The sequence below is a fragment of the Diplotaxodon limnothrissa genome, linkage group LG9 (assembly GCF_057381915.1).
Source record: "Diplotaxodon limnothrissa isolate DT_005_m linkage group LG9, D_limnothrissa_male_GT1.1, whole genome shotgun sequence".
In the NCBI taxonomy this organism is placed as follows: Eukaryota; Metazoa; Chordata; class Actinopteri; order Cichliformes; family Cichlidae; genus Diplotaxodon; species Diplotaxodon limnothrissa.
In genome coordinates, this window is record NC_140604.1 from 30049331 (window position 1) to 30075619 (window position 26289).

At 41.4% G+C, this 26289-nt stretch overlaps 1 protein-coding gene across 2 annotated transcripts in view; it reads right to left on the reverse strand.

The window, feature by feature from the left end:
• Positions 1–1173: 1173 nt before the first annotated feature.
• ctnnd2a (catenin (cadherin-associated protein), delta 2a) overlaps positions 1174–26289 on the reverse strand; it is a 239891-nt gene continuing 214775 nt past the window's right edge. For both annotated transcript variants that reach the window (XM_085362997.1, XM_085362996.1), the window contains exons 19-24: positions 24908–25154; positions 19466–19550; positions 7187–7313; positions 2983–3114; positions 2450–2526; positions 1174–1596 (exon numbers count right to left, since the gene is read on the reverse strand). In XM_085362997.1, coding sequence (XP_085219123.1) covers positions 1174–1596; positions 2450–2526; positions 2983–3114; positions 7187–7313; positions 19466–19550; positions 24908–25154 — 1091 coding nt within the window. The remainder of the gene's footprint in view (positions 1597–2449; positions 2527–2982; positions 3115–7186; positions 7314–19465; positions 19551–24907; positions 25155–26289) is intronic.

Consider the following 26289-nt stretch of genomic DNA (forward strand, 5'->3'; position numbering starts at 1 on the left):
AGGCAGTGAAAAAGCACTTTAGTTGACGGGGACTCTGGAACAATGCTGCTCTGCCAAACTGATGCTTTGGCAGCTTTGAACTGCTCTTTACTGTGTCCATGACAAAATTCACTCGATGGAGAGAGAAAAACACAAATATCGCAGTGCTTCCTCTCTTCCTGGGAAAGGAAAGGGGGGCCAAAACAAAAGTGTCTGCTGACACCCATCCTGATGATGTCTGTCAGGTCTGATTCTCGTGTTCACATTTCGCTTATTTTTTGTTGCTTTTGATGTTTCAGTCAGCAGTCAGTCATGGAAAATAAATTATGTTTGTATAAGTGGCCCATCAAAAACGTGTAATATACACACTATATCACCTTTTACTGTACACAGAAAATAAAAAGTTTCTTTTTGTTTTGCTGAAAGTGAAAATTTAGAAAAGTACAAATAAAAAAGATGTAAAAGAATGACGACAAAAAAAGAAGTCTCTTGAAGATGACATTCCTTGAACGCAAATTCAGAAGCCTCTGGAGGCGGCAAGGCCATTGCAACAAAAAAGGGGGATAAAAGCAGTGCTACGTTTGTCACTTGGGTGAAATGGTAAACATCCACTTCTTGCTTGTTGCCTGATGTGCTTTCATCTTTTTCTGTGCTTTTATTCTTCCTGACCTCTTCAAGAACCCTCATGCCATCTTTGTCTCTCATCTCCTCCTTAGGTCAGACAGCTCTTTGCTCCTACAGAGTAAGAACGCTCCCTCAACTGCTGCTTATTTCTTTATCCTAGCGCCCTCTTCTTCTCTCTTGACATCTGCATACTCTATCCGCCTGGTCATTTTCTCTCTTTTTATATTCTGTTTCCTACTCTTAGTTCAAACTGTCAAACACACTTTGTCATATCTACTTCCACTAGCTCCACTCACTGGTGAAATGGAGCTGACTTTAAAGAAATAAACTGGTCTGGAAAAAAAAGTTCACATGCACATGCAGTCTCTCTTTGTTGCTCGACCTGACTTTACTTCCTATCCCCATCCAGCTCTGCTATCCCACTTATTTTAGAGAACATAAATTTCCTGCCACTGGCTACAAGATCGCTTTCAAAATACCACGTATAATCACTGCTGATGTCTTGCAAAAATAATCCCTTTCACACAAGCACACACAGACTCTTTCTTGCCCCCCAACACTGTAGTCTAACTAGACCCAGGAGTCAGGTGAGGCCGGATAGTGGCTGGTCTCGTAGTTTAGTTCGCTGTATGGCCGAGAGGCCGAGTAGAAGTCTACGTAGTTGCCGGTTGATTTGAGGCCCAGATGCATGCGCAGATCTTCCCGCGGGTCCCTGGGTGGTCCGGTGGAGATTGGAGGTTGCTGGGGTGGGGCCTGAGGCTGGGCCTGAGCCTGGATCGGTGGCTGTGGCTGGGGTGGCGGAGGTGGCGGTGGTCCTTGGTCCTCGTAGTAGGCCTCGTCAAAGCTCCGGCTCTGGCTGTGAGGTGGAGGCTGCGGTGGCTGAGGCTGGGGGAAGGAGGGAGGGGGAGGGTAGGGGTCGTAGTCTTTTAGCACGGCTGCTGACGGACTGTCCAGCTGGGGCTGAGGGGGCACGACGCAGGGCTGGGCTGGACCCTGGCGGGGAGTGGTTGAAGTGAAAGAGTGGTAGGTGGGGGGGTGAGGTGCAGCAAGGAAAAGAATGGAGAGTCAAAGACATGTGGGTAACGGGAGGAAAGGTGGGAGTGGAAGAAAAGGGGAGAGAGATAAAGAGGGAGCGATGGAAAGGAGAGTGACAGGTAAGAGTGAACACAAGGGACAAAAGGTTTTGAAAGGCAGGCTGTATGGGTAAAGAGCTCAGAAAGGAATCAGTGGGGAAGGGGTTCATGCTGTGAATTCTCTATTACATGCAGGCGTTGAAGGCGGCAATGCATCTCTAACACTATAACACTATAACTCGCACAGGCCAGTTGTGTGCGTGTGTCTGTGTGTGTGAGCGCACGCGTGTGCAGCCGCGTGAGGAAAACGTGTTTACATGTTTAACTGCCAGTGTTAAAAGTTCGTACCTGTACAAATGAACTTATACTTTAATTAGAAACTTATAAGTGATGAAGAAATCGGGCCAAAATTTCAAAGTCAATGGCTCTGATGCCTTTTATTTCCCTTCCCTCGGTACCAGCAGAGTCATTTACCAAGAGCAAATAATTAGTGCAATCAACTGAGGTAATGACTTTAATTGCCAGTCGGGTGTGGTTTCAGGTTGCAGTCGTTTGATACTGCTTGAGCTGAGGGTGTGCCTCCATTGCACACTCTGCCAGCACATCTCTTATCACACTGGGACACCTTTTGTGTGCATATATTTGTGCGTTTTCTATCCTGCTGCTATCTCTGTTAAAAAACCCCTGAAATGCATGCACTGCTAAAACGCTGTGTTGGTGTATTGCTACATATGCATACAGAAAAGTGGATTCACAGAGCAGCATTAACTCACCTGGTTTTGCTTGATATCATCGCTGGCAGTCAGGTAAGAGTTTCGGAACAGTGTAGATGTCCCACAGGAAATTTGAACTTGATGGATAAAATAAAAATAAAAATTATACCACTTTTTCAATTAATGACAAAAATAGCTACTAATAATACCTATCAGATATCTGACAATAACTTATGAGAGTTTCAAAGCTTCTTAGTGTGCTACTTGTCACATAAAGAATTTATCATAAGAGAAAGAGATGGAAAAAATAGAAAACATTAAAAAATAGAAAATAAATAAATAGACATAAAGGGAGCGTGGAAGCTAATAGAGTGAAGAGATAACAAGAAGGCACGGGAAGAAAGAAACTGGAAAGGAAGACAGGAGAAGATTGAGAAGAATCAAAGTGTGTGAGAAGAGAAATGGTGTGAAGCTGAAAAAAGGCAGATAAGTGAAAGAGGAAATAGGGAATGAATATAGAGGAGAAGGAAAGATAAAGAGGGGGATAAAATAGAATCATTTAATTCATCTCCATCACACACACATACACACACCTGCCATGCCGTCTTTCCGGGATGTGTGCTCTCCTTTGTTGCTATGGAAACCGGCGTTGGTTGCCGTGGAATCGTAGTCCATCTTGCGTTCCTTCAGACTCATCATCTCTCTGGGGGAGGCTGGGGCGCTCGCTACACACACACACACACACACACGCACACACAAAATAATGAGCAATAAACCCAGAATAGCATGAGCCTTCACACTCTGCGTGCTTACACTGGTGTGTCTGTGCGTCTTGGTCTTTTTCAAGGTGCACAGTCATTATTCATCATTTAACTTGTCAGCAGAAAGGGTCACCTCCAGCATGTTAGACGACTTCTGGGAATTCTCACACACAGACGCACACAAACATACACATGGACGCTTTGGACAGTTTACTTAATAGTTTTATGTCTTTTCTTCTCTTCTTTATGTGTTTAAAGTTCATGTTAAATATCCAGCTATCTAACAAGCCAACAAGTCAGATCAACTTTGCTTGTAGTGCATTCCAAAAGTGACCATTGATCATTACACCCTCGCACAAACAGGTCTTGTATTTCTTTAATTTTCTTGGTGCCTCAACTTAAACAATCTCCATGACTGGCTGCAAAATCTTGCACATAACAACAAAATAAATGGAGGTGCTAGTACCATCGAATGCATGCACAAGTCCATGCCATGCTAAAAGCATTACATTTAAAAGACAGCAGTGATTAATCTGACTGATCAAAGATTGCCAAATCATAGTTATATACTGCAGTGCAGTTTTCAGCAGTTTTAATGAGATTAAGTACATGTTTACTGACAGCACTCACCGTGTTCCCTGTATGCTTTTAAACATTTTAATCGCATTTTAAACGGGATGTTATTTAACCCGATTAAATGGACACTGTTCTAACAGTTTTTCATGCAAAACATAACAACAGTTAAATTGTTATTGCCTTTTTGTGCTTGTGTACTAAGTAGTATTAATGAACTCAATTGCAGCAGTGTTAAAATACTGAAACTAAATGGAGGAGTTTAGCTGCTAGTTTATTGGTTATCGTGACAACAAAGACATTTATGAGTGGCCTCATGCCAATATGCAGTCCTATTTGTGTGTTTTCCAACTCTGCTGCACTGCTAACTTCACAGTAGAGCTATGCTTTCTTTGGAGATACTATCAAGTTTCAAACCTATTTAGGATCTCCACACCTCCACACATAATGTTTCTGTTTGTGACTGTGTGGATTTGGACAATTATGCATGTGTACATATCTGTCCAAAGACATGCAGTTTGTGGGGATAGGTTAATTGGCCATAGGTGTAAATGTGGGAGTGAATGTGAGCGTGAATGGTTGTCTGTCTCTGTGTTGGCCCTGCGACAGACTGGCGACCTGTCCAGGGTGTACCCCGCTTCTCGCCCTATGACAGCTGGGATAGGCTCCAGCGCCCCCGCGATCCTGAAAAGGATAAGCGGAAGCAAATGGATGGATGGATGGATGCATGCATGCATGTGTGCAGGCGATGACAAACATGGCCCTCATATTGTAGAAATACTGATAATGTCCCAATTTTCTTTTTTAAACACACACATGCAAACTTTTAGCCCATCGCAAGGTAATCCCGTTATAGCATACTTTAAGTGCTTACTCACCACCTCCTATCATAACACTGGACTGCCATAATCCTGCCCACCTGTTTCAGATTGCCTATATAAAGATTCTTATAACTAACTCAATGTTTACATACCAACCCAGTATCACGGCAAAGCGTGTAATAGACACGCCGCTCCACTCTGTTCATTTCACGCTTTGCTGGGATACTGGGTTGTACACACATACAGTATACTCCAGGAAATGTGAGTACATTCTAAAAATAAGCTTTTTTGACATGCTCACACTAGTTTTGACATTTATTTAATATCTGTTACACATGCAAATATGCAGCACACACAGACACACACACACACATGTGGAAGTCACCATTCTCAGTCCAATGAGCCATCGGGTAGAAACGCTTTTCATGCTTCTGAATAAAAAGAAAAGCAGATGTAGCCTACTCCAAAAATTAGTGCATAATTGTCTTTGTTCTCTTTGGTTGTTCTATACCACGATTAAAGGTTAGAGAAGAGCAACCTAGGGATGAAAACACTTGTGAATATGACTAGCAAATGAAATAAAGGCTTTTAAAGTGATTTTTGGAGAGCCATTGAATTAAAATTCATCTATTTGAATACTAAAGGATGCCCGTTTTTCATCTCGGCTGTTCAATGTTTGACATAAAAAGCAAAGGCGCATTGTACCCTCTTATTTGTTCCCCAGCCTTTTCTGCATTTTGACAAGACATTGTATTACACACGTACACGCGCAAGCACAGAAACGGCTGTGAAGAAGGCACATAAACATAATCACTTTGGCTGTGGTGAGCCACGTTTTTATAATGTTTTAACACATTTCATTTTTAATTTTATCATCCAATACCTCTGTAGCAGATTCCATTAAAGTAGCAGCTCAAACCTTTTACAGAAACCTCCAGAGACAGTGCCATCGCTGCTGGTTACCTAGGGGACCTGGCTTGTAAATGCGCGATATGACAGACAAATTCTATCAGTGCAGAACACAGCAGGACCCTGTGGGGGCCATGACACATGCAAAGGTCTCTCTCTCCTTCTCTTGCAGCCTCTAACCTCCCCTTCTCTTTCATAGTCGTACTACTCTCTTCTCACATCAACTCTTTCACTCCTCTTCTCCCAGCGTACTTGCATACCATCATTACTCCTTCTGCTTTGATCCATCTCTAAGGAGTCGGACTGCAGTCTGGAGTGTATGCAGAGGAGAGATATAGGAGCATGTGGGTGTGTGTTAGTGTGTGTCTCTGTGTTTGAGAGCACACTGAGGTGGCCTGTAAAGAGTGAGAGATCAGAGGGAGAGGTGAGAAGAAAGCAGGATTACGGCAAAGAGGAGGAGGAGAGTGAAACGGGTGAATGAGAAGGGGTGGACAAGCTCAAAGGCAAAGGGGGAGGCATTGTGTGTAGACAGAGGAGGAGCAGAAGAGAAAGATGGGAGTCATGGCTCAATTTACCCCTGCTGATCCACTGTACAACAGACATCCACAAATTTCTCTATGCACTATAATCTCAAAACTTCTTATTTTCAATGTCGCTGGCTAAAGTCAAATCCCCAGCCTTCTTCACTTCCTCCTCCCTGCATTAACCATCCCTCAATCCCTAATTCTTCTTGCCTTCTTGCTTTTTCTCTCTCTATCTCCCTCCGTGTTTATCTCATCCCTCCTTCTTTTCCTCCTCACACACAAAAACACACATTTTATTTCTCTCTCTCACTCCCACTGTCTTCCTCTCTTAGCAGGGTCCTTGAAGACCTCTCTAAGCCAGGAGGAAGGAAAAGTACTTTTCTGCCTCATCAGCTTGCTAAGCCCAGTGTGGTGAAAGAACAGCTAAAGGCTCTTGAACCACCGATGCTAACAGCTAATGCTAATGTGCCCTTTGCAAAGCATGAAGGCCAGTGGGCTCAAGCTATGGGCTAATGATAATCATATTTTGTAGCATAAGCCTGTAATGCTATGAGCTATTTAGCGGTGGTATAATGACTGATCGCATCCGCAAATGTTAATGTAGATGACTAATGTCTAAATTAGATTCTCTGTGTACTGTACCACAGATGTAACCCTTTATTCAACTGATTTTCTGTAACCACTTGTCAAAAGAGTAAAATTCAGTAAAGCCTTAAATTTTAATATATGCTTGTTTTTACAAACAAAATCCTGCCTTATTTTGATAATCATACCAAGTCTTTAAAGACAATTTATACCAACTGGAAAAGATGCTGACTGCTTTCTTAAAAATTCAAGTGCAGCTTGCAGGCTTAAAGAAATAAAGAAAATAAAATTATTAATAAAATATTATTTGCTATAACCTTGGCTTGAATATTGTTTCCCCAATTATTTAGCTGACTGCCTGTGATAAAAGAAAGACAAAAAGAAACAAAACAAACTGTATTTCAGTATTTTTTTGTTTCAGAAAACAAAGATTTTTTCAGTTTGATGATGTGCACCATCACAAGACCCATACCCTGTTTGGCCATGAGATATTTAACTAACCACACAACTAAGTGAAACATTTTTTACATATGAGGTCTTAATCTTGGCTGTTAAGAGATACACAAGAATGAATGAAAACACGTATGCATAGCATCTGTATAGGGAGTGCCACGGGTTTCTCACCAGAGCGGTTATTTGGAGATGTCCTGACAGGAGAGACCGAGGGAGTTCGCGAGGAAGAATAGGGCCTCTGCCGGTCTCTTTCTATTGTTGAGGCAGAGCCCACAAAGTGATACTGGGAGTAGCCATCCTGTAAAACAAAACAAGGAAGAAGCTTGTTATCACCTGTGATAAGTAACTGCACAAATACATAATCTTACTGTCATCAATTATTATAGCAATTACATATTTTAAAAACGAAGATTTTTTAAAATCATCCATCCATCAATCCACTTTCTGCCGCTTGTCTGGGTACAGGTTGCAGGGGCAGCAGCTTAGACTGCCAAGGAGGCATCCTAGCCAGATGTTACCTCAACTGGCTCCTTTCAGTAGCACCAGCTCTCTTTTGAGTCTCTAATAATGTCTGAGCTCATATCGTCACCCAAAGTAAGCCATTTTTGGTTGCCTACATCCACAAACTCCTTCTTTTGGTCATTACCCAGAGCTTGTGGCCTTAGGTGGGAACATAGATTGAGCGGTAAAGCTACAGCTTCACTCTCAAACTCAGCTCTCTCTTTATCACAGGAGACCTATGATGTCCGCACCAGTCTGTCAGATATTAGAATTATTAGATTTTTTTACTGATCAATCATCAAAACCTCCTATTACACGATACAATGTCACCATGTAAAAGACTGATCTTTTAGGAATATGTATTTTTGTAATGCACCAAAGAATGATGATCCATTAGTCTTAAACTCTGAAAGGCCCAAACAGATTTGCAGCTTCTAGTGGATGAAAGGATAAGAACTGTTATTAGAGTTAGCGATACAACAGCGCCAGTTTGATTACCACGCAGCAGGAAGTGGCACTTCAACAACGGCTATATGACACAGCATGTCTGAATTACATTTTTACTGATGTGCTTTAGAAATAAACCCCTCCATGTACTCATACAAGTAACACTTTAAAAGCACAGAGTGGTTTGAGGACTATATTTGTCATGGTCCTGGGTCGTTGACCCAGCGTTTTGCGTTTTTTCTGATCTGTATTAGTTAGGGTTAACCTGAAGTTTGGTGTATTGTCAGCCCTACCTGTGTCTGTCCTTGGTGCTCTGTTCATGTCCCCGTGTTGTGTTGTACATCAGTCTGTTTCCTGTTTTATTTTGAAGGCTCGTGTTCTGGATTTCCTGTTCTGTTCTGAAGGTCTGTGTCTGTTGTTATTGTGTTCAGCTTGTCTCCTCCGGTCCCCAGGTGTATTAGGTTCAGCTGTTCTTCCCTCCTGTGTGTGATTACCTGATTACCTTGTGTGTGTGTGTGTGTGTGTGTGTGTGTGTGTGTGTGTGTATATTTAGTGGGTGTCGGTCTGTGTTCGTTGTCGGCTCGTCTGCGTTCATCCATGTATCACTGCGTTAATCTACATTCATCTGCGTTCTATGGTGTTCCTGTCTCTGCGTCTCTCTGCCCTGCACCCCTTTGTATGGTCCCAGGTTTGTCACTTAGTTTCTCCCAGTTTAGGTTTCCGTTTGTAATTACTCGTGCTTCATTGCCTGTTTTTGCCACTACCACCCTGTAAATAAAACGTCACTCGTATCATCAGTTTGCTGCATTTTGGGTCCTCCTTTTCCTCCACACCACACGGCTCCCTCCGCCAGCCGTGACAATATTAGGAGCAACGAGTAACAAGCGGAAGAAACACAAACTAACGTGACCACGATCCAGCGATCTAGCAGAAAGAAAAAGGGTCACACTGACTGTGAAATGTTCAAGAGAAAACAAGTTTGTTTTTTTGATATTTTTGACAGGCCAAAAAAAGAAAAATCAATAATTTGTGACTTGCTGAAATTGTTCAAATTGATTCACTAAAAGAAAAATCTCTGTAAATACATTTACAGAGCCAACTGTATTTAAATATTGTCCTTATTGAGATTATTATCGTGTAGTAGGTAATTGAAACATTATTCTGGACACTGGTGGACACTGACAAACACACTGCATGTACAAGTGAGCTTACAGCCATGCGCATGCAACAAATTAACACGCTTGCCTCAATTCTGAGCTTAGTAAATAACCCACTCCCTTCGTAGAAAAATTAATACAACTAACAACTCCAAGCATAATTACTGCCAAGCAAATGACTTTGTATCAGCATTAGTTTAGTAGTCATTGGAGCAAAGCCCTTTTCATAAAAATGGATTATGAGAGTCAACAACAATCACAGAGCTGGAACCAAATTCAATTTAGCATTAAGATAATTGGGTACCTCTAAAAGCAAAGCACAAGCAGATAATAAAAGATATCGGAGGCATGTTCCATCATAGCGTTACTGTCTGGGGGCCTAAGCTGAGCAGTGGGAAACTGGTGAAAAAGTGATGACTGAGAGTACATAGGAGAGGTGAATCACTCCAGTTGCAATGATGCTGGAGAGGAGGACACGGAGAGGAGGAGAATGAGAGACGAAGGAGATGGGGCAGAAAGAGAAGAAGGTGAGATAGACAGAGGACTAGCTGAGGGAGACAAAAGATGGCAAAAAGTAATGAGCGAGGAGGAGGAGGAGGTGGGAGATTGCCAGAGAGAGTAATGACAGCAGAGCAAAGATAGCGTGAGGAGGGGAGAGGTAACACGGAGGAGAGGTACGGATGGAGAAGTACAGACACCAGCCAGAGAAAGCAAGAACTAGACTGGATTGAACGCAGTCCCATGTCCTCCCTTGACTCTCATTTCCTGGCAGAGTGCTGAGAACTAATAGAAAGCTGGATCCTCTGACACACAGCAGTTCAAAGGTAGCTCATTTCTAGTCTCCACCATTCCTCCCACCCTCATATTCACTTCATCTATTTATCCACCATCCCTTCAGTATTCTCACTCACCTTGTTTCACATTCACGTTGCACCTTCCCACCTCCCCCCATCCCAACAAATCTCATTACATCCAATGTTACCTCCTTATGGTACATTGGAATGCCTGCTGTCAAACTGTCATGCTGCTCAAATGAACAGAGTCACTGAATATTGAACGATAAATGTATTTTACAGAGTGATGTACAAAGAGTGCTGCCTGGAGATGTAGCTCAGAAATGGGGCCCAGGAATGATTGGGGCAGGGGGTGGTGGTTTAAGGGCTTCCCCAAACAAAATGAGCCATAGTCAAACTTTACAACAATGACTGAAATCAGAGATAAAGAATATAACATATACAAAAATGTATGGGTGTATTCACATTTGGTGTCTTTCTACATAGAGTAATAACTTTATATTTTGCCATAATTTTATTCCACTCGTTCCCTTAAGAGTAAAAGATTAAATCATTATTTTCTGCACTGACTTTACTTTATATTCTGTATGAACCTCTTCAAGCTTTTCATTGACTTTCGAATATTTATGGTCTGAAATAGTCAGACTCGCAATTCTCCTTATATAAGGCAGACAAATTCGATACTTTGTAAGAAGAATTTCATATATAAATAAATAAAAAAATTCTGTGATTTTTTATTATCGATTGGTAGAGGATTAGTTTGTGCTGTGTATAACCAATAAATATTAAACCCAGATTAAAATTTAATCAAGGACCAAATCACACAGTGTCTGAAGGTCTGGACGGTATTTATTCTGTACCCTGTATCCATGGTCCAGCGTTTGTTTCGTGTCAGCGTGTGCTGTGAAACTTCACACTTACATTCACATTTATCATTCCTGGTCTTTCTGGCTCTCACCTATTCTCCTAAACATACCTGTTTTTTCTTCTCTTTTCCACCCACCTTGTCTTTCTCTCTCACAAGCTCTATACTCCAAGCACCCCTTTTCAACTCCTACTGTAAGAATGAGAGGAGAAAAAAAAAAGAGGATTGGTTGCCAGGCAACCGGTCTGCCTGTTGCTCTCAGCATCACTGGATGGTTAGCTGAAGGTCGCAGGACTGAGAGGTAAAAAGTGATTATTGCCCCAACAAATGAAGAGAGTGTGCGCGTGGGTATGGCGGCACTTTGTGAAATTGTAAAACGTTACACACGACGAGTGGAGGGGGCCCTCCGGTCACATCAACCACTGAACATTGAACGTTTTCAGTCCTTTAATCCATGCCTCTTTCTCACTCATTTCAAGCTCCAATTTTAATATTTGCAATTATCACCACCTCCCTCTTGAGCCATCTGTCCTCTCAGGAGCAATGTGCCCCTCGACCTTTGCATCCCTCATACTGGTTACTGGTGGTGTTGCTGATTTAGCAGCTGAGCTTTATACTATGGTTGCATTGATTGCAAAGAGCCCAGAATGTTGCGAGTGCTGCAACTCTGCCTCCCTATCTTCCCAAAATACTGTTGTTAGGCTGTCTGAGGGTAAAGGCTATCTTAACATCCCTCCATCTCCTTTCTGTGTTTCTCTCCCTGTCTGTGTCTGACTGTGGGAAAAATCAGATGAAACAGAGTCAGCTTCTGAGGCCTGAGCTTGTTTGATATTCAATGATGTTTTTAAATATCCACCTCCTTCTCTCTGTCTTTCTCAGTTGTGTAGTTGATCTTTCCACACACTTCATTTACATCACTTCTCACTTACGTCACATCACATCCACATAGTGAATTACACATCCCCGGAGCATATTGTAAAACTGTCACACGTGTAACAAACACAGCATCTCTCTGACCCTGAACTCAATCTGTCAAACATGTGTGCATCTGCCTTGGTGATTTGTGCGTGTTTGCGATATTTATATGTGATATGTGGGCATGCCTGTGTGTGTGTGTGTGTGTGTGTGTGTGTGTGTGTGGGAGAGAGAGAGAGAGAACATGTCTGATTAAGTACCCTAGACAGATCATTTATCAAGAAATGAGGCACAGCAACCCAGCAGAAGTTATGCACTGAACAGGGACATAACAAAGTGTAACAGTGTGAATATGAAATTTAGAATTTACCTTGTGTGTCTGTGTGTCTTTGTGCCAGAAACAGAAGGGTGTATATGTTTGTGTAAATGAGTCAGAATTTGATCTCTCCGGTCCTATTAAGAATGGGTTTATTTACAAAGTGACCATGTTTCAGTCGCTTGCTTTCTCTGGAAATCCCCAGTTGAACAGTGCTGCACATTTGTTGTTTACTTAAAAGATGACCTGTGGCTACACTCCAAGAACTGTAGATGAAACGCTACATGCGCAGCAACACAAACACACACACCGAATGAGGACACATCCTGTCAAATAGTCCAAATAAACTCTGGTAAAAGTAGAGTTTTACTGCACTCTGGAGAGTATTATACATGATTTATCCTCAAGTCAGTGCTAGTGTTGGTACAAACAGATTTTGGCTTTGGTTTATTAATGACTGCTGCGCAGCAGATCTTTCAAATCATCTCAGATGCTGTATTCATATTGAGTTACTGTTTATTCATAGGCTTGCAGCATTTCGCTTTACTGTGCTCAAACACTGCGGGGCAGCCCTGCACCCCCCCACTCCGTTGCAATTCTCTTTTCTTTCTCTCTCTCTCGTAGCCGACCCTGCTCCCATGGCACTGCTGTAGGAAGTGATTAACTCTTCTTACCGCGTTTTGACAAAAACACACAATTTCAAAGACACACGCTCGCACAAACATACACGTTTACCCACACCCATAACTTGAACACAGTTTGAAAGTGTGTTTGAAAATGCTCTCATTACTTCAAGACTTCAAAGCAAGAAACTCTTTGGCAACACAGCTCAAACCGACTCATTATTGACCCTACACTTCTCTCTTCTTCCCAGACCCACAAACTCCAGTGTGCTTATTTTTGAACTACAAAAAAAAAGGTATGAATTCACCTCACTTTTACTCACTCTTTCTTTCGCCTGTGTCTTTCTCAGTACTTTGCTTTTGCTCACAAACACTGTGCAGAGACATCCTACTCCACTCTCATATAAACTATATGCTAATCCATGTTTGGATTGGAGGCTAACAGGATTTCTGCTGCACCTAACACCCATGACCTAATATGTCACACAGGGATACTTGCAATAAAGTTACTTATTCTGAGTTCTGCACTCTGGTGATAAAGTCAGTAGGCATCGTCTAACACAACAATTTCCACAGTTACAAAATTAGACTGCTTTGTCAGGAGCCAGGCAATTTATGAAGTAAACAGTGAGGTATGGTGTCTATCGCTCTTTTAGAGTGACTGTAAACAGAATAATACAGGAGCTTGACTAACCAAACCATCTAAAAGTACAGGTTACAGGTTTGAAACTGGTTTGTTGCATTTAATCAAAGTTGATTAAATGCAACATTTTAACTGTATTAGACGACGCTGATCAGTCCCAGATTAGAAGAGTTAAGACGGGATAAAACTGGAGATTATAAATCAGGACAAAGCACAGATGATGCCTTTTTAATATTTTATACTTGCCTTTTAAGATTGTTTCCTCGCCCGTTTAATCAACCACATTAATTAAGTTAAGTCTCCTTATTAAATCTGTGTGAAAAAAACAAAACAAAATGAAACAAACAACTAGAGGAGCCAAGATGGTTGGGGATTAAAAAGAAAAAAAAACTGTAGCAACCTTTGTTGGATCTGAGCACTGCGTAAAGCTACTGCCCTTCATTTCTGATCATCGGAGTGTTATGCCATCCAGTCGACTGTAATGATATCCAGTGGCAATGATTACAGAAGTGTGAAGCAGATGAGGCTCCAATGGGCCACATGGGGATACTGCTCTGTGTAATACTGAGGGCTGAGAGGATGACGAATGAAGAGAGCGACACAGTTGTCAGGATGAAGCAAGAACACACTGATGCCATGGGGCAGCCTGTCCTGAAGTTACTTGTGCAACAACAAGATGTCTTAAGACCTCAACCCTCGGAAAGGGAGTCCATGACAAAACAATCAAAGAAGCGAGTTGCAGGGTTGCATACTGGGTCATATTCAGCACTGTACAGAAGTCTTGAGCTACACCTTATTTCTTTATATCTTCCTTCCATTAGTAAATTTTTTAAAGCGGTTCTGAGCAATAGTTCAATAGGCTGCTTGAAGGTCTGTCAAAGTTTTTCTTTGGATTGGCTTCTTTTTCCACTCACATTCAGTCCAGTTTTTGTACCTGACCTTTCCTAGAGTAATGTGCTTTTTTTTAAATTTACTGAACCACTTAACACTGACCTAAGAATCATTCAAGCATAAACTGAAAATCAATAGCAACAGATTTTTGAAATGTTGGTTCAAATCGTCATCATTTTCTACGGAGGAATTAAGGAGAGAGTGAGTGTCTACGGCCATTTGTAACACATGGTGGAGGGCCTGTCATGGTTTGGGGCTGAATCTCAGACAGCGGTGTTGGAGATCTTATCAAAAGTGATGGAATTATAAACAAACAAAAGGTCAGATTTTGATCTACCATGCAATACCAGCTGGTAAGCATCTGATTAGCAGTGGCTTCATTTTTCAGCATGACAGTGATTCCAAACGGTTCCAGTGAAGGAAAAACATGCAGGATTTAAAAAACAGAAAACAAAACAAAACCACACACACAGTGGAACATTATCATCCTAAGAGCCTGAACCACAAGATTACTGAAGGAATGTGAAGGCCCTTCAGGAGGTCTGGAGAACTATTCTTAAGACAATTTAAAGAAATTACATGAAAGCTGCCTAAGAGAGTTCATGCTGTGTTGAAGAATTAGGGTAGTCATACAAAATTTCAGCTTTAAAGTTCATTAGAACTGTTCAAACTCTGTTGTTACCTTATATGATGTATCCTACAATGTATCTATCGTTGTGGAGGACTATAAATACCTTGGAGTACACATTGACAATAAACTGGACTGGGCTACAAACACCACAGCACTTTACAGCAAGGGCCAGAGTCGTCTCTATTTTTTGAGGCGACTGAGGTCCTTCAACATCTGCCAGAAAATGCTCTGGCTTTTCTATGATTCTGTTGTGGCCAGTGCGATCCTCTATGCTGTTGTATGCTGGGGGAGCAGGCTGAGGGTCGCAAATGCCAACAGACTCGATAAACTGATCTGTAAGGCCAGCAATGTTGTGGGGATGGAGGTGGTGTCGGAGAGGCGGATGTTGTCCAAGATAAAGACAATGTTGGATAACACCTCCCACCCACTCCATGACATGCTGGTCAGTCACAGGAGCACGTTCAGTGAGAGACTGAGATTACCGAAAAGCATCACTGAACGACACAGGAAATCATTCCTGCCTGTACAGCTCCTCCATCTAACACACTGTTTACTGCAACAGCTACACCCTTCTTGCACATGCTCTTCCTTTTTCAGCTATTTATTAATAAGTGACTTTTATGTATATATTTGCATGTATATCTTGTGCTATTCTTAGTTAGTGTATTGTCTGTCTTTGTTAATGTTTGTTTATAATGGAGCACTGTAATGAAAAATAATTTCCCCTAGGGATCAATAAAGTATTCTGATTCTGATTCATGTATGTTTGCATATTTCAGGACTTTCACATTCGGTGAGATTTTTAACAGGTTCTAATCCACCGGTAAAATAATTTTTATCATATATATTCATATGTAAAACATATATGTGGTTAATGCGTAAAAACTGAACCCAGGACTGTATAAAATCTAACTCCTACTGATGCAAATGATGTGCAGCACTTTAATAACCCTGCCAACCCCCAAAAAGCCTTTACCATATAAACATAGCTAAGTATTTACGTATGAAATGGAAGAAAACATACATTTGCCTTCAGCAGCTGAAATACATCATCTGCTTCATTCTTTTCTTTTTGCAAAAGATGAAAAAGACGCATTCAAAGCCAAGGACACCTCCGTGGAATGAGTAACTTAAAATTTCTCACAGTGAACTGAAACTCGCTGATTACGCCTCTAAAGCTTTATTGTGCTCAATGGCAGATAACCTTGGTGGCAGATATCCACTCAACAACACTCATTACTGACAAGTGAAAGGAACAGAACATCTGTTATTACTTTTAATCAAGTTTCAAGAGTGTGCTGGACTTTTCCATTTCAAACAAAAAAAGCTAGAGAAGGAGATAGTGGGTTTTAATCGCATTTGTCGCAAACAAAACTCTGTGTCTTCAAGAGTTACACAAACACAACAATAATCAAATTTTCCTTTTTCTTCATTTGAGCTGCAAATTAACTGCTGCACTAACGGCATTAACACCATTCAGCGCGCAAGATGATCTAAATGACATTGATGTTGTGTGTGTTTGTGTGTGAGTGTGTAGCTTCAAAGAACACAAACAAAAACACACTAGACTAGAGTCTAACAGAAAATATCCTTTTGTTCTGTATAAATGCTGTTGCTCAGTTGTGTCGGAGTCCAGCTGAAAATCCTATCATTTTTTGGGACGTATCTACCTGAAAGGGAATTCACACAGACTAACGCACGCAGATATGAACACCCCACAAAAAAGCTGACTAATCATGAGCCAACTTCCTCTGCAAAAACATTTCCCGAGGGATCCACACACTTCAGCACTTGGCTACACAAATACATGCACACGTAAAATCTTTACATTTATAAAGAGACACCTACAGCGTCACACTCCTAAAGACAAACATGCAAAGACCAAGACAAACATTGTTGAATAAATATGGCAACCTTGAGTCTGTTTAGAAGGACAGCTACTTTGCTCAATTACCTACAAAATACCTTTAATCTTATCCATGTGCAAGTCCATTATCTGTAAGTCACATTGGTGCACTGACAGAGTCAAGCTTCTGAATACAACCAGCACACAATTAATATAGTCTCCACTTAGACTGATTATTAAACCAAAGAGAAAAACAAAACAATATGAAGTCACGTAGAATTGATTTCTTAAGTCTCTGGGAGTGTATTAGAGAAACAAACAAACACATTTCAATATATGGTTTTTGGATAACGATCCCGTCATTCATAATTTAAAACTATGAGCAATTTGGACGTACATAACTCACAACATTAGGACATTAACAGTCCTCGGTGTCAACAAAAAAGTAAATAGCCACAATGACTGTCAGTTCGTGGGAATGTTCATTAACATGTTGGCCCAAAACTCCCTGGATAAGTATAAGTATTACCATCCTGGAAAAGACTATTTCCCAAAGCATAACACACACACCACTAGATCTCCTCACTGTAGTGATCAAGAGTTCGGGTTTATTAAAATTTGTTCCCTGTTACGAATAAATCTTTTGCAATTATTAACTAAACAAACAGCTGACTGACAGTGGTCACTTATGGGGAGCATTGGCAATATATGGTTGGATATAGGACCAGGCTAAGCTTAGAACAGGAGAGCGACACTCTATGTCTGCAAGACAAGTGTTCAGGATGAGGGCTGAGATGGTGCAGCTGTGCAAGAAGTTAAATGGCTATTATCGGCAAAACTCTGCTTCTGTCTGAAAAGAATTGAGACAGATCACAAGCTGCAAGCTTAAAGCCTCACATTCCACTAACAGCTTGCACCCAGCCGAAGACCTGAATGATGGGACGTGCCTGACACGTTCCCCTCTAAACCATCCATCAGCGCTAGCCCACCAGCTCTACCTTTCCCACTAAAACAGGTCGTGGGCCTCTCCACAGCTGCCTACCACACAGCAGTCCTCTCCTCCCCTAACACATGCTTGTCTCTTTCCTGGAGAGAAAGAGACATCTTTTCCTGGAGAGAGATGTTAACAGACTCTTCAAGAGACAAACCCCCACAAAGCAGCTGGGCCCGACTCCATGTCTCCATCCAACTTAAAGAGGTCTTTATACCTTACTAGAGACAATTCATGTGTCAACCTGTTTCAAGGCCTGCACAATTGTTCCCCCCCCCAAAAAAAACAAACAAACAAACCGAACAAACAAACAAAACAAAACAAAAAACAGAGACCACGGGACATGATGACTACCAACCCATTAAAATACAATGTGACCCTACACTTCATTGTTCAGCACCTTCACCCGGTGAATCCACGCCAGGGTCCTGTCCGTGGAGTTCAGCTCAGTTTTTAATTACCATCATCCTGCTCCACTGCATAACAAGCTGTCCCTGCTGAGTGTGCCTGACACCACAGAGCACATGAAGCTGGGAAAACACAGATCATCACAGGTTCCTCCTAAGGTGGCGTTCTTTCCTCTCTACTAGTGATGTGAGCACCAGAATTAATGTGTGGGTGGGAATCTAAACATTACCATTTTGATTAAAAGCAGATGGGTTGAAGGTGACTGAAATATTACAGCACTAATGAGAAAAATAATAAAGATTAATGATGATAATAATAATGATTCTCTTTATTGTTGTCAGGCACAAATTAGCAGAATAAGTTGTCACTGTGCCAATTCTGGGGTCCATTTGTATTTATTTAAAGCATGCCTGCTTAATGCTACAAAATTGTTTCACATAACTCACATGTAACTGACTAAATTGAAAATAACTAGTTTCCTTGTTTGGCTAGCTGGGAGATGATTAATGGGATGCAGGTAATGCATCACTACCCTCTGCTCTACACAGCTGCACCTTTACAACTGCAGGGTCACCAGTCTGCTCCTGAATGCTAAAGCTCGTGAAGTTTGAAGATGACCTGGTGTAGAGCTCAGTGCTCATCATGGACATAGTTGCAGATTTCAAGAACTTCCCAACTGTCCCCATCATTCTGCATGAATCCACAGTTGTCCCCCAGCTTCCTGGGACCATCGCCACCCAGGGATTTATGAAGAGCTAAAGATCAGCTCCCTGTCACGCTCTCAGATTTAATTCATGCAACAACAGAAGAAGTTTAACCTGCTGGAAAAAAATGTCTACAGAATAAGTCCAAGACCATTTTTCACCTCCTTTGGCACCACAACATTGCCAATACCAAGGACAAAGGCAGACTCCAGTGCATCGTTCTGCTTAGAAGGTAATTAGGTGGAATCTGTCATCGCTTCGGGACCTGCACACTTTCAGGACCGCAAGGCAGATGGGAAAGATCAGGGCTGATCCACCCCACCATGGATGCAAATGTTTCTCCTCTGCCTAAATAACTTTTTTCTTTCTGCACCTGGTCCCCCTCCTCTCTCATACACACCTGCACACCTATAATAACACACATTTCTTCTAGACTTAAATCCTTGCACTCTGCACGGTTTCTTACACTTAACACTGTGAACATTTGCACATTTCATTTTTTTGTGCATCCCATTGCATCCACTGCAATATTTTAAATAAATATTAACAGTATGCTTGAACAATGTCAAATCAGCTAACTCCACAAATACATTATTTTGTCTGTACTTGCTGTACTTCTATGATAACAGGATATAAGGTTATCTAAAGTATACTTTACTTTTCTGTAAATCATGAACACACCACAAAAGCACCTGTACTTATTCTCAATGACACCTACCTTCTTGTAGAGAGAGCGCAGGTCTCTGTACTGCCACATACTGCTGAGGACTTGAGAAGCTGCCTTTACCACCTTTGCTGAGTGTCTGCATAGAGACAGAGAGAGAAGGATTATTTCAAATTGACTTCACATCATAGTCATGCTGTCCCTTATTTTTTACCAGCTGCACAAAAAGTGTGCAGGCCAGGAGCACTTGTGAAAGCTTTAAGAATAAGAACGCCATTGCTCTTTTCAACAGAGAAAAAGTTTCATTGCACGCAAACAGTTTTCAGATGAGTTTGAAATGACCCACTCTACCATGCTAATGGTCCCACCTCTGCCACTCAGATGACAAATGACTCTAGTCAGAGTCAGTTCATAAGGCCTGCCCTCCTAATGGCTCCAGCGGGAAGCAGAAGGATGTTCATTTTCAATTTGCCCAAAACAAAAATCGTTGTCAAAACAAGCTTCACTCTGAGTTTTACAATTTCACACTAAAAAGAGCAAGAAGAGTTTGGACGACTGAACAATGTAGTAATGGTATCACCAGTAAACCACTGCATTAGCATTAGTTACACATGACTACAGTGATTCCCAGGAAACAGCTTGCAGAACCTCGATGTTAGATCATGAAAAAAATATTTAAATTCCAGTGGTTTTTTTGTTTTGTTTTTTTTACAGCAAAGAGTCTTCAGCGAACGCTGGGAGTACTGGTATTTAAACAGCATCGTAAAATGATTTTGATCATTACTAGATTATGATTACACAGCCGACATTTTGACATGTAAGAGCAGGAAAAGCACAGGTTTATTAAAAGTCGCTGCAAGATGCAACATGCAAATCTTCAGAAAATGAAAATGAAATTTGGGGACTGCAAAAATCATGTTGCTATTTGTTTGACATGTTGGTTTTAACCCAGCATTTATCGACGTTTTTGGAATAGTTGGGAGTTGTTTCTGTTTATAAACAGCCATTAAGTGCTTCTTACAGTTGTAGTGTAAGGGGTATTTTCCCAATCCAGTGTGTAATTGTATGATTGGTACTGCTGATAATTAACATTTATTCTCAGCTTACCTTCCCCAGGAAAATAAAGATATGTTGGCTATTAGCAGATAACTACACTCACCATGAAATTTGCATTTGTGGAGGTTTCTTTCAGTACCTCATCCCTCTTGGGAATGGTGCCCTTGAGCACAGTTCCCTAAACAGGCCGAGTCCCTTACCATAACAATAAATCATCCTTTGACCTCCGTCTGATAACGTTCTGGTGTCATAGCAACTCCTGACCTACTGGTTGCCATAGCAGCTACGCAGAACACCCTGCCCAGTCTCCCATGGAAATATATATTGGCTGCATCTTGCTTGTTGTTCTCCAGCTGTCTTTTTTGCAGATGAAGGGTGATAGGGAAGGCGGACGCAGTTATGTATGAATGATGGATGTGTAGCTACATTAAGGCGCTGGTTGTTAATGACAACCTAAATTGAATCATGACTGAATGATGTTGTGACAGGTAACAATAAAATACTGAGGCCTTCTTGGATTTAAGCTACTTGTTATTAAGATCTAGTTGTGTTAACCTGAGGAAAAAAATGAATGCAGAGCAATCTAAATCTTTTACTTTTGCATGTTTTGATGACAGTATTCAAATTTTAGATATTAATATTAACATTAGAACAAATCAAACAATGTACCATGTTATAGAAAAAAATATTTACAGTATTGTTTTCTTCCATGTGATAAACCATTTCAAGAAAACTACTGTAATGCATTTTAAATCAAGCATCTACCAAAGGATGAAGTATTAATGGTAGTATTTGTCATATACTGTTTTCTTTGAACAGTCTACCTTGCATAATTCAGTTAGTTTTCACTTTTTGGTTATTCTCCTTTCTTGTGATTGAAGAAAAACTGTGTTTTGCCAGTGTCTAAATCCCGAGATGTCTAAAGCACAGCATCATCTTCTGCCAAAGGTTCGAAAGATTCACTTCTGTGGTGGAAGAAGCAGAGGCAGAAGAGTCTTTAACCTCCTGAGATCCTTAGTTTTGATATGGGGACATTACATTTGGGCTTTTCTGCAATTCACATGTCATTCTGCTCAATACAGTCTAATATACTTATGTTACAGCAAGTTTACTGCTATTATAGTTTGTTTCATTTTGTGAAACTCCTGTATCGTTTTATGATGTTTGTATTGTTAATGGAAAGAAAATGTTAGTTAGCCTGTACAGGGGCATGGCTGTGACTGGTGTGGCATCGCTACAGCCTCGAGGCCACGTCCTATATGGGGAGCAAAGATGGGCAGTAACGCGTTACTTGTAAACATGTAACTGATTACTTTTTTCAAGTAATGAGTAAAGTAAGGGATTACTATTGCAAAAACTGTAATTAGATTACCGTTACTTTCCCGTAAGCATGCTGTGTTACTGAAATCGAGATTTTTTTTGCTAGAATGTCTCATGACAGTGACGTAAGCGAGTATGACGTTCGTGACAACAGCTGTGTGCAGATCAACAATGGATAATATATCGAGTGCAGGAGAGAGTACGAGCATGCAGCGTTTAAAGCGTGGAAGTACTGACCTTATTTTGAGTTTGATTCCATAAAAAGTGACAAAAACATTAGTGTCCGTTGTGCGTGGGAAGAAAACTTCTTTTTACAGCGAAACCGCCCCCTCCCCTAAACTTCCAAGCAAGCACCGAGTGCGCTACGACGTAATGGGAAATTCACAGAGAAACTCGCGGTGTGCCCTGGTGCGGCACACCTGCACCAGGGCACACCTCCGCCTACCCCACTCCTGCTTTACAGGTGAAAATAGAGCAACAGGACCGCTAGTCTTTGATTTTATTTATTTTCTGCTGTGTTTTACTTGCATCTATTTGAACGAGTGAGTGTAAACACAAAAAAATATTTTCTTTTATGTGCTGGAATGTGCAGAAAATAGGTTTAAATGTTAAACAAATTTCTTCCAGTCAGAGAATGTTGCATATAATTAAATTTTTGCTTGATGCATAAAGTCTGTGGAGGTTCTCAGTCATCCAGGTCATTGCAGTCAGAGGAGCTGGCAAAGAAAAGCGACTGGACTTGTTTAAGTTGCTTGAAGACGTTTCACCTCTCATCCGAGAAGCTTCTTCAGTTCTAAGGTCAAAATGCAGAGAGTCCCAGATATAAACCCAGTGGGAGTTTCCCCCCAAAGAGGGACAAAAGGACCCCCTGATGATCCTCTACCTAATCACATGAGCCAAGGTGTGAAACTGGGTGTGGGTCCCAATCAGCCAGGGTTTCGGGTGAGCTCATTGTGAAACCTGGCCCCACCTTATCATGCGATTTCCTGAGGTCAGATGGCCCAGGATGTGAGTGGGTGTTAAGGCGTCTGGGAAGGGATCTCAAAACTGGATTATAGATGGCAGACAGTTGGTGTTGTAAACCACCGCCTCTGTTCAAAGATGGTCGCTCACAGTGGACATAGATGGCTTCTTTCACTCCTCTTTCAAACCATCTGTACACTCTGTCCAAAATGTGAACATTGGCATCCTCGAAAGAGTGTCCTTTATCCTTAAGATGCAGATGGACTGCTGAGTCTTGTCCTGTGGAGGTGGCTCTTCTATGTTGTGCCATACGCTTGTGAAGTGGCTGTTTGGTCTCTCCAATGTAGAGGTCTGGGCATTCCTCGCTGCACTACACAGCATACACCACATTGTTAAGTCTGTGTTTTGGCGTTTTGTCTTTGGGATGAACAAGTTTTTGTCTGAGTGTGTTGCTGGGTCTGAAATGCACCGGGATGTCGTGCTTGGAGAAAACTCTCCTGAGTTTCTCTGATACACCGGCTACATAGGGGATAACAATGTTGTTGCGTCTGTCTTTCTTATCCTCCCTCACTGGTGTCTGGTCTTCTTTTCTGTGCCTCTTTGCTGACTTTATGAACGCCCAATTAGGATAACCGCATGTTTTGAGTGCTTCCTTTACATGTGTGTGTTCCTTCTTTTTCCCTTCAGGCTTAGAGGGAACATGTTCTGCCCGGTGGTGTAGGGTCCTAATTACTCCAAGTTTGTGTTCCAGAGAGTGATGGGAGTCAAAGAGGAGGTACTGGTCCGTGTGTGTGGGCTTCCGGTAAACTTCGATGTTGAGGTTGCCATTCTCTTCAATGTGCACAGCGCAGTCCAGGAAAGGCAAGCAGTTATCCTTTGTGTCTTCACTGTGAGCGACCATCTTTGAACAGAGGCGGTGGTTTACAACACCAACTGTCTGCCATCTATAATCCAGTTTTGAGTTCCCTCCCCAGACGCCTTAACGCCCACTCACATCCTGGGCCATCTGACCTCAGGAAATCGCATGATAAGGTGGGGCCAGGTTTCACAATGAGCTCACCCGAAACCCTGGCTGATTGGGACCCACACCCATTTTCACACCTTGGCTCATGTGATTAGGTAGAGGATCATCAGGGGGTCCTTTTGTCCCTCTGTGGGGGGAAACTCCCACTAGGTTATATCTGGGACTCTCCACCATTTGACCTTAGAACTGAAGAAGCTTCTCGGATGAGAGGTGAAACGTCTTCAAGCAACTTAAAGAAGTCCAGACGCTTTTCTTTGCAAGCTCCTTTGATGCATAAAGTTAAAAGATTAAAACTTACTGATTACGTTACTGATTACTTTTTTCAAGTAACTTTACCAACACTGGTGTGGAGCCAAGATGGCCGCCATCTGCAGAGAATCATTTGTTTCCTTTGTCATTCAAGTGGCTACATCTGTGTCTAGAAGAAGAGGAGTAAGAAGGGGTGAGCTGCCATTTGTTTTTTCCTGCTTTGCTAAACTAGAGAGGTAAGCCCATTGTTTTTCATTTGTTACTTTCAGGCAGGTCATCTGAGTTTGTGTTGATGCTTAGTTCTGTTTGTTTGTTGTTTTGGCCTTAGTTCATCCTGAGGATTTTATACTCCTGAACTTTTGAATTTGTTGAATAAAAAATACAGCATTGTTTTTTTTTTCATAGAGAAGTTGTTCCCCCAGGGTGCTTGCGTCTCAGGGAAATGGATGCCTTTTTCATGTCATGTCCAGGCCTCTTACACGGGACTTCAGTACATTAAAGAATGCTGTAAACTAAACCTATCCCCCCGATGTCAGGACATCATTTCCATTCAAGTATTTATCATTTTAGTTTATTTATTTATTATTGTTATATGTATTCTGTTCAGAAATCTTTGCTATTTATCAGGTTCAACTAATCCCAAACAGCTAAGAGAAATTTAAACAGGTGCTCAGGTTTTAGATTAAGGACGTTTTTATAAAGACATTTTATACAATAAGTCCCATATTGTCCTTTAGATAATAGTGTATCTAAAGTGCTGTAGAAGATGTGGTATTTTAGCATTTCATGATGCAGATCTTATAGTGTAAAATAAACCGGTGTTTACTGCTAAGCGGTTTTTGGTAGAAGTAAATTTTCATTTTTAAAATTTAGTAGTTACTCACTTGTCTCCTTTGCTGCGGGCAATGCCAATGAGTTTTTCGATGCCACCGGCATCACGTAGAGCTTTTGCGTTTTCCATGTTTTTGGTGATGACTTCATGCAGTGCGCAACAGATGGCAGTCACTGTGTCATCTGACATGGCCTTGCTGGGAGGGCCTGTGGTTCCAGAGGTCCCACTGCTGGTTGCATTATTGTTGCTGCTGCTGCTGCCTGGTAACCGATGGATCAAATCTCTCATTGCATATTTACCTGGAGAAAATGAAAGAAAGGAACAGGAATCCTTATTAACTTTTAATCTTCACACAGTTTTGTTCGAAGCAAGTCTGAGTGACAGTCACTGGATTTTGTGGACAACATTTTTTTTTAAGTTAATATCACATGCAACTACTTAATAGATAAAAAAAAAAAAAAAACTCCATAAAACTTCAGCTTGAGAGGGCACATTGCAGATCCTCTGATGCATACACTAATTTCAGGACTGCTGAAATTCCAATAAAAGGGGCGACTTTTGGTATTTTGGGGAAAAGGCTGGCATATTAAAAAACTGACATTCAAAGAACTGGTGAGATCGAAGCTACAGAAAGAGGGTGTAATTAAGAAGTACAGGAGATGTCAGATAGGAAGCACATGAATTATGAGAAAGTGAAACAGATGGGGATGAAAGTATTTAAAATCTAGGCTGCCAACAATACTTGTAATTTAAGCTCACCCACAGAGGAAGTCAGTAACGTTCTTGTGCAAGTTAGCTCAAAGAGACTTGAGAAGTGATATAGCTACTTTCAGCTGCTTCCTTATTCACAAGGGGTTGCACAGCACGTATCTGCCCATGTTTGATTTGGCAGAGTCTTTACACTGGATGCCTTACTTAACACAACCCCAAAGAGATTTGTGTCTCCTACTGGAATCAAACCTTGGATCTTTTATACAACGGAGACACTCGAGAGGTGAATGAATGAAATCGTTTAAATGAGAAATGTTCGATGACGTGCATTCAAATGTCGATAATAATTCCTGAATCTTCCATTCAGAAAGTCACAGCGGAGCGAAATATTAACATGACTGTGGACAATATCACAGCCAATATCAGAGATCCAAAGTTATCAGAGCAAATACGTGATGAGGACGAGAAGCTGAGGGATTGAACAGATGAGGAGTGATTGTGCTGACTAAGGTGGTGGTGGGCATGAATCAAACATGAGCAGTAGTCAAAAAGTAGGAAACGCACTGACCATCACAAAACCCATCAGTAACGCCTGAGTCAGGCTGAACCCCTGAGACATACCCCACAGGTCATGTTTCATGTAAAGAACAATCAACGTGGACACAGGGGTGAATACTGAATAATGAACAAGATGAAATGTGGTTAATTTTTAACAAAGTCAAC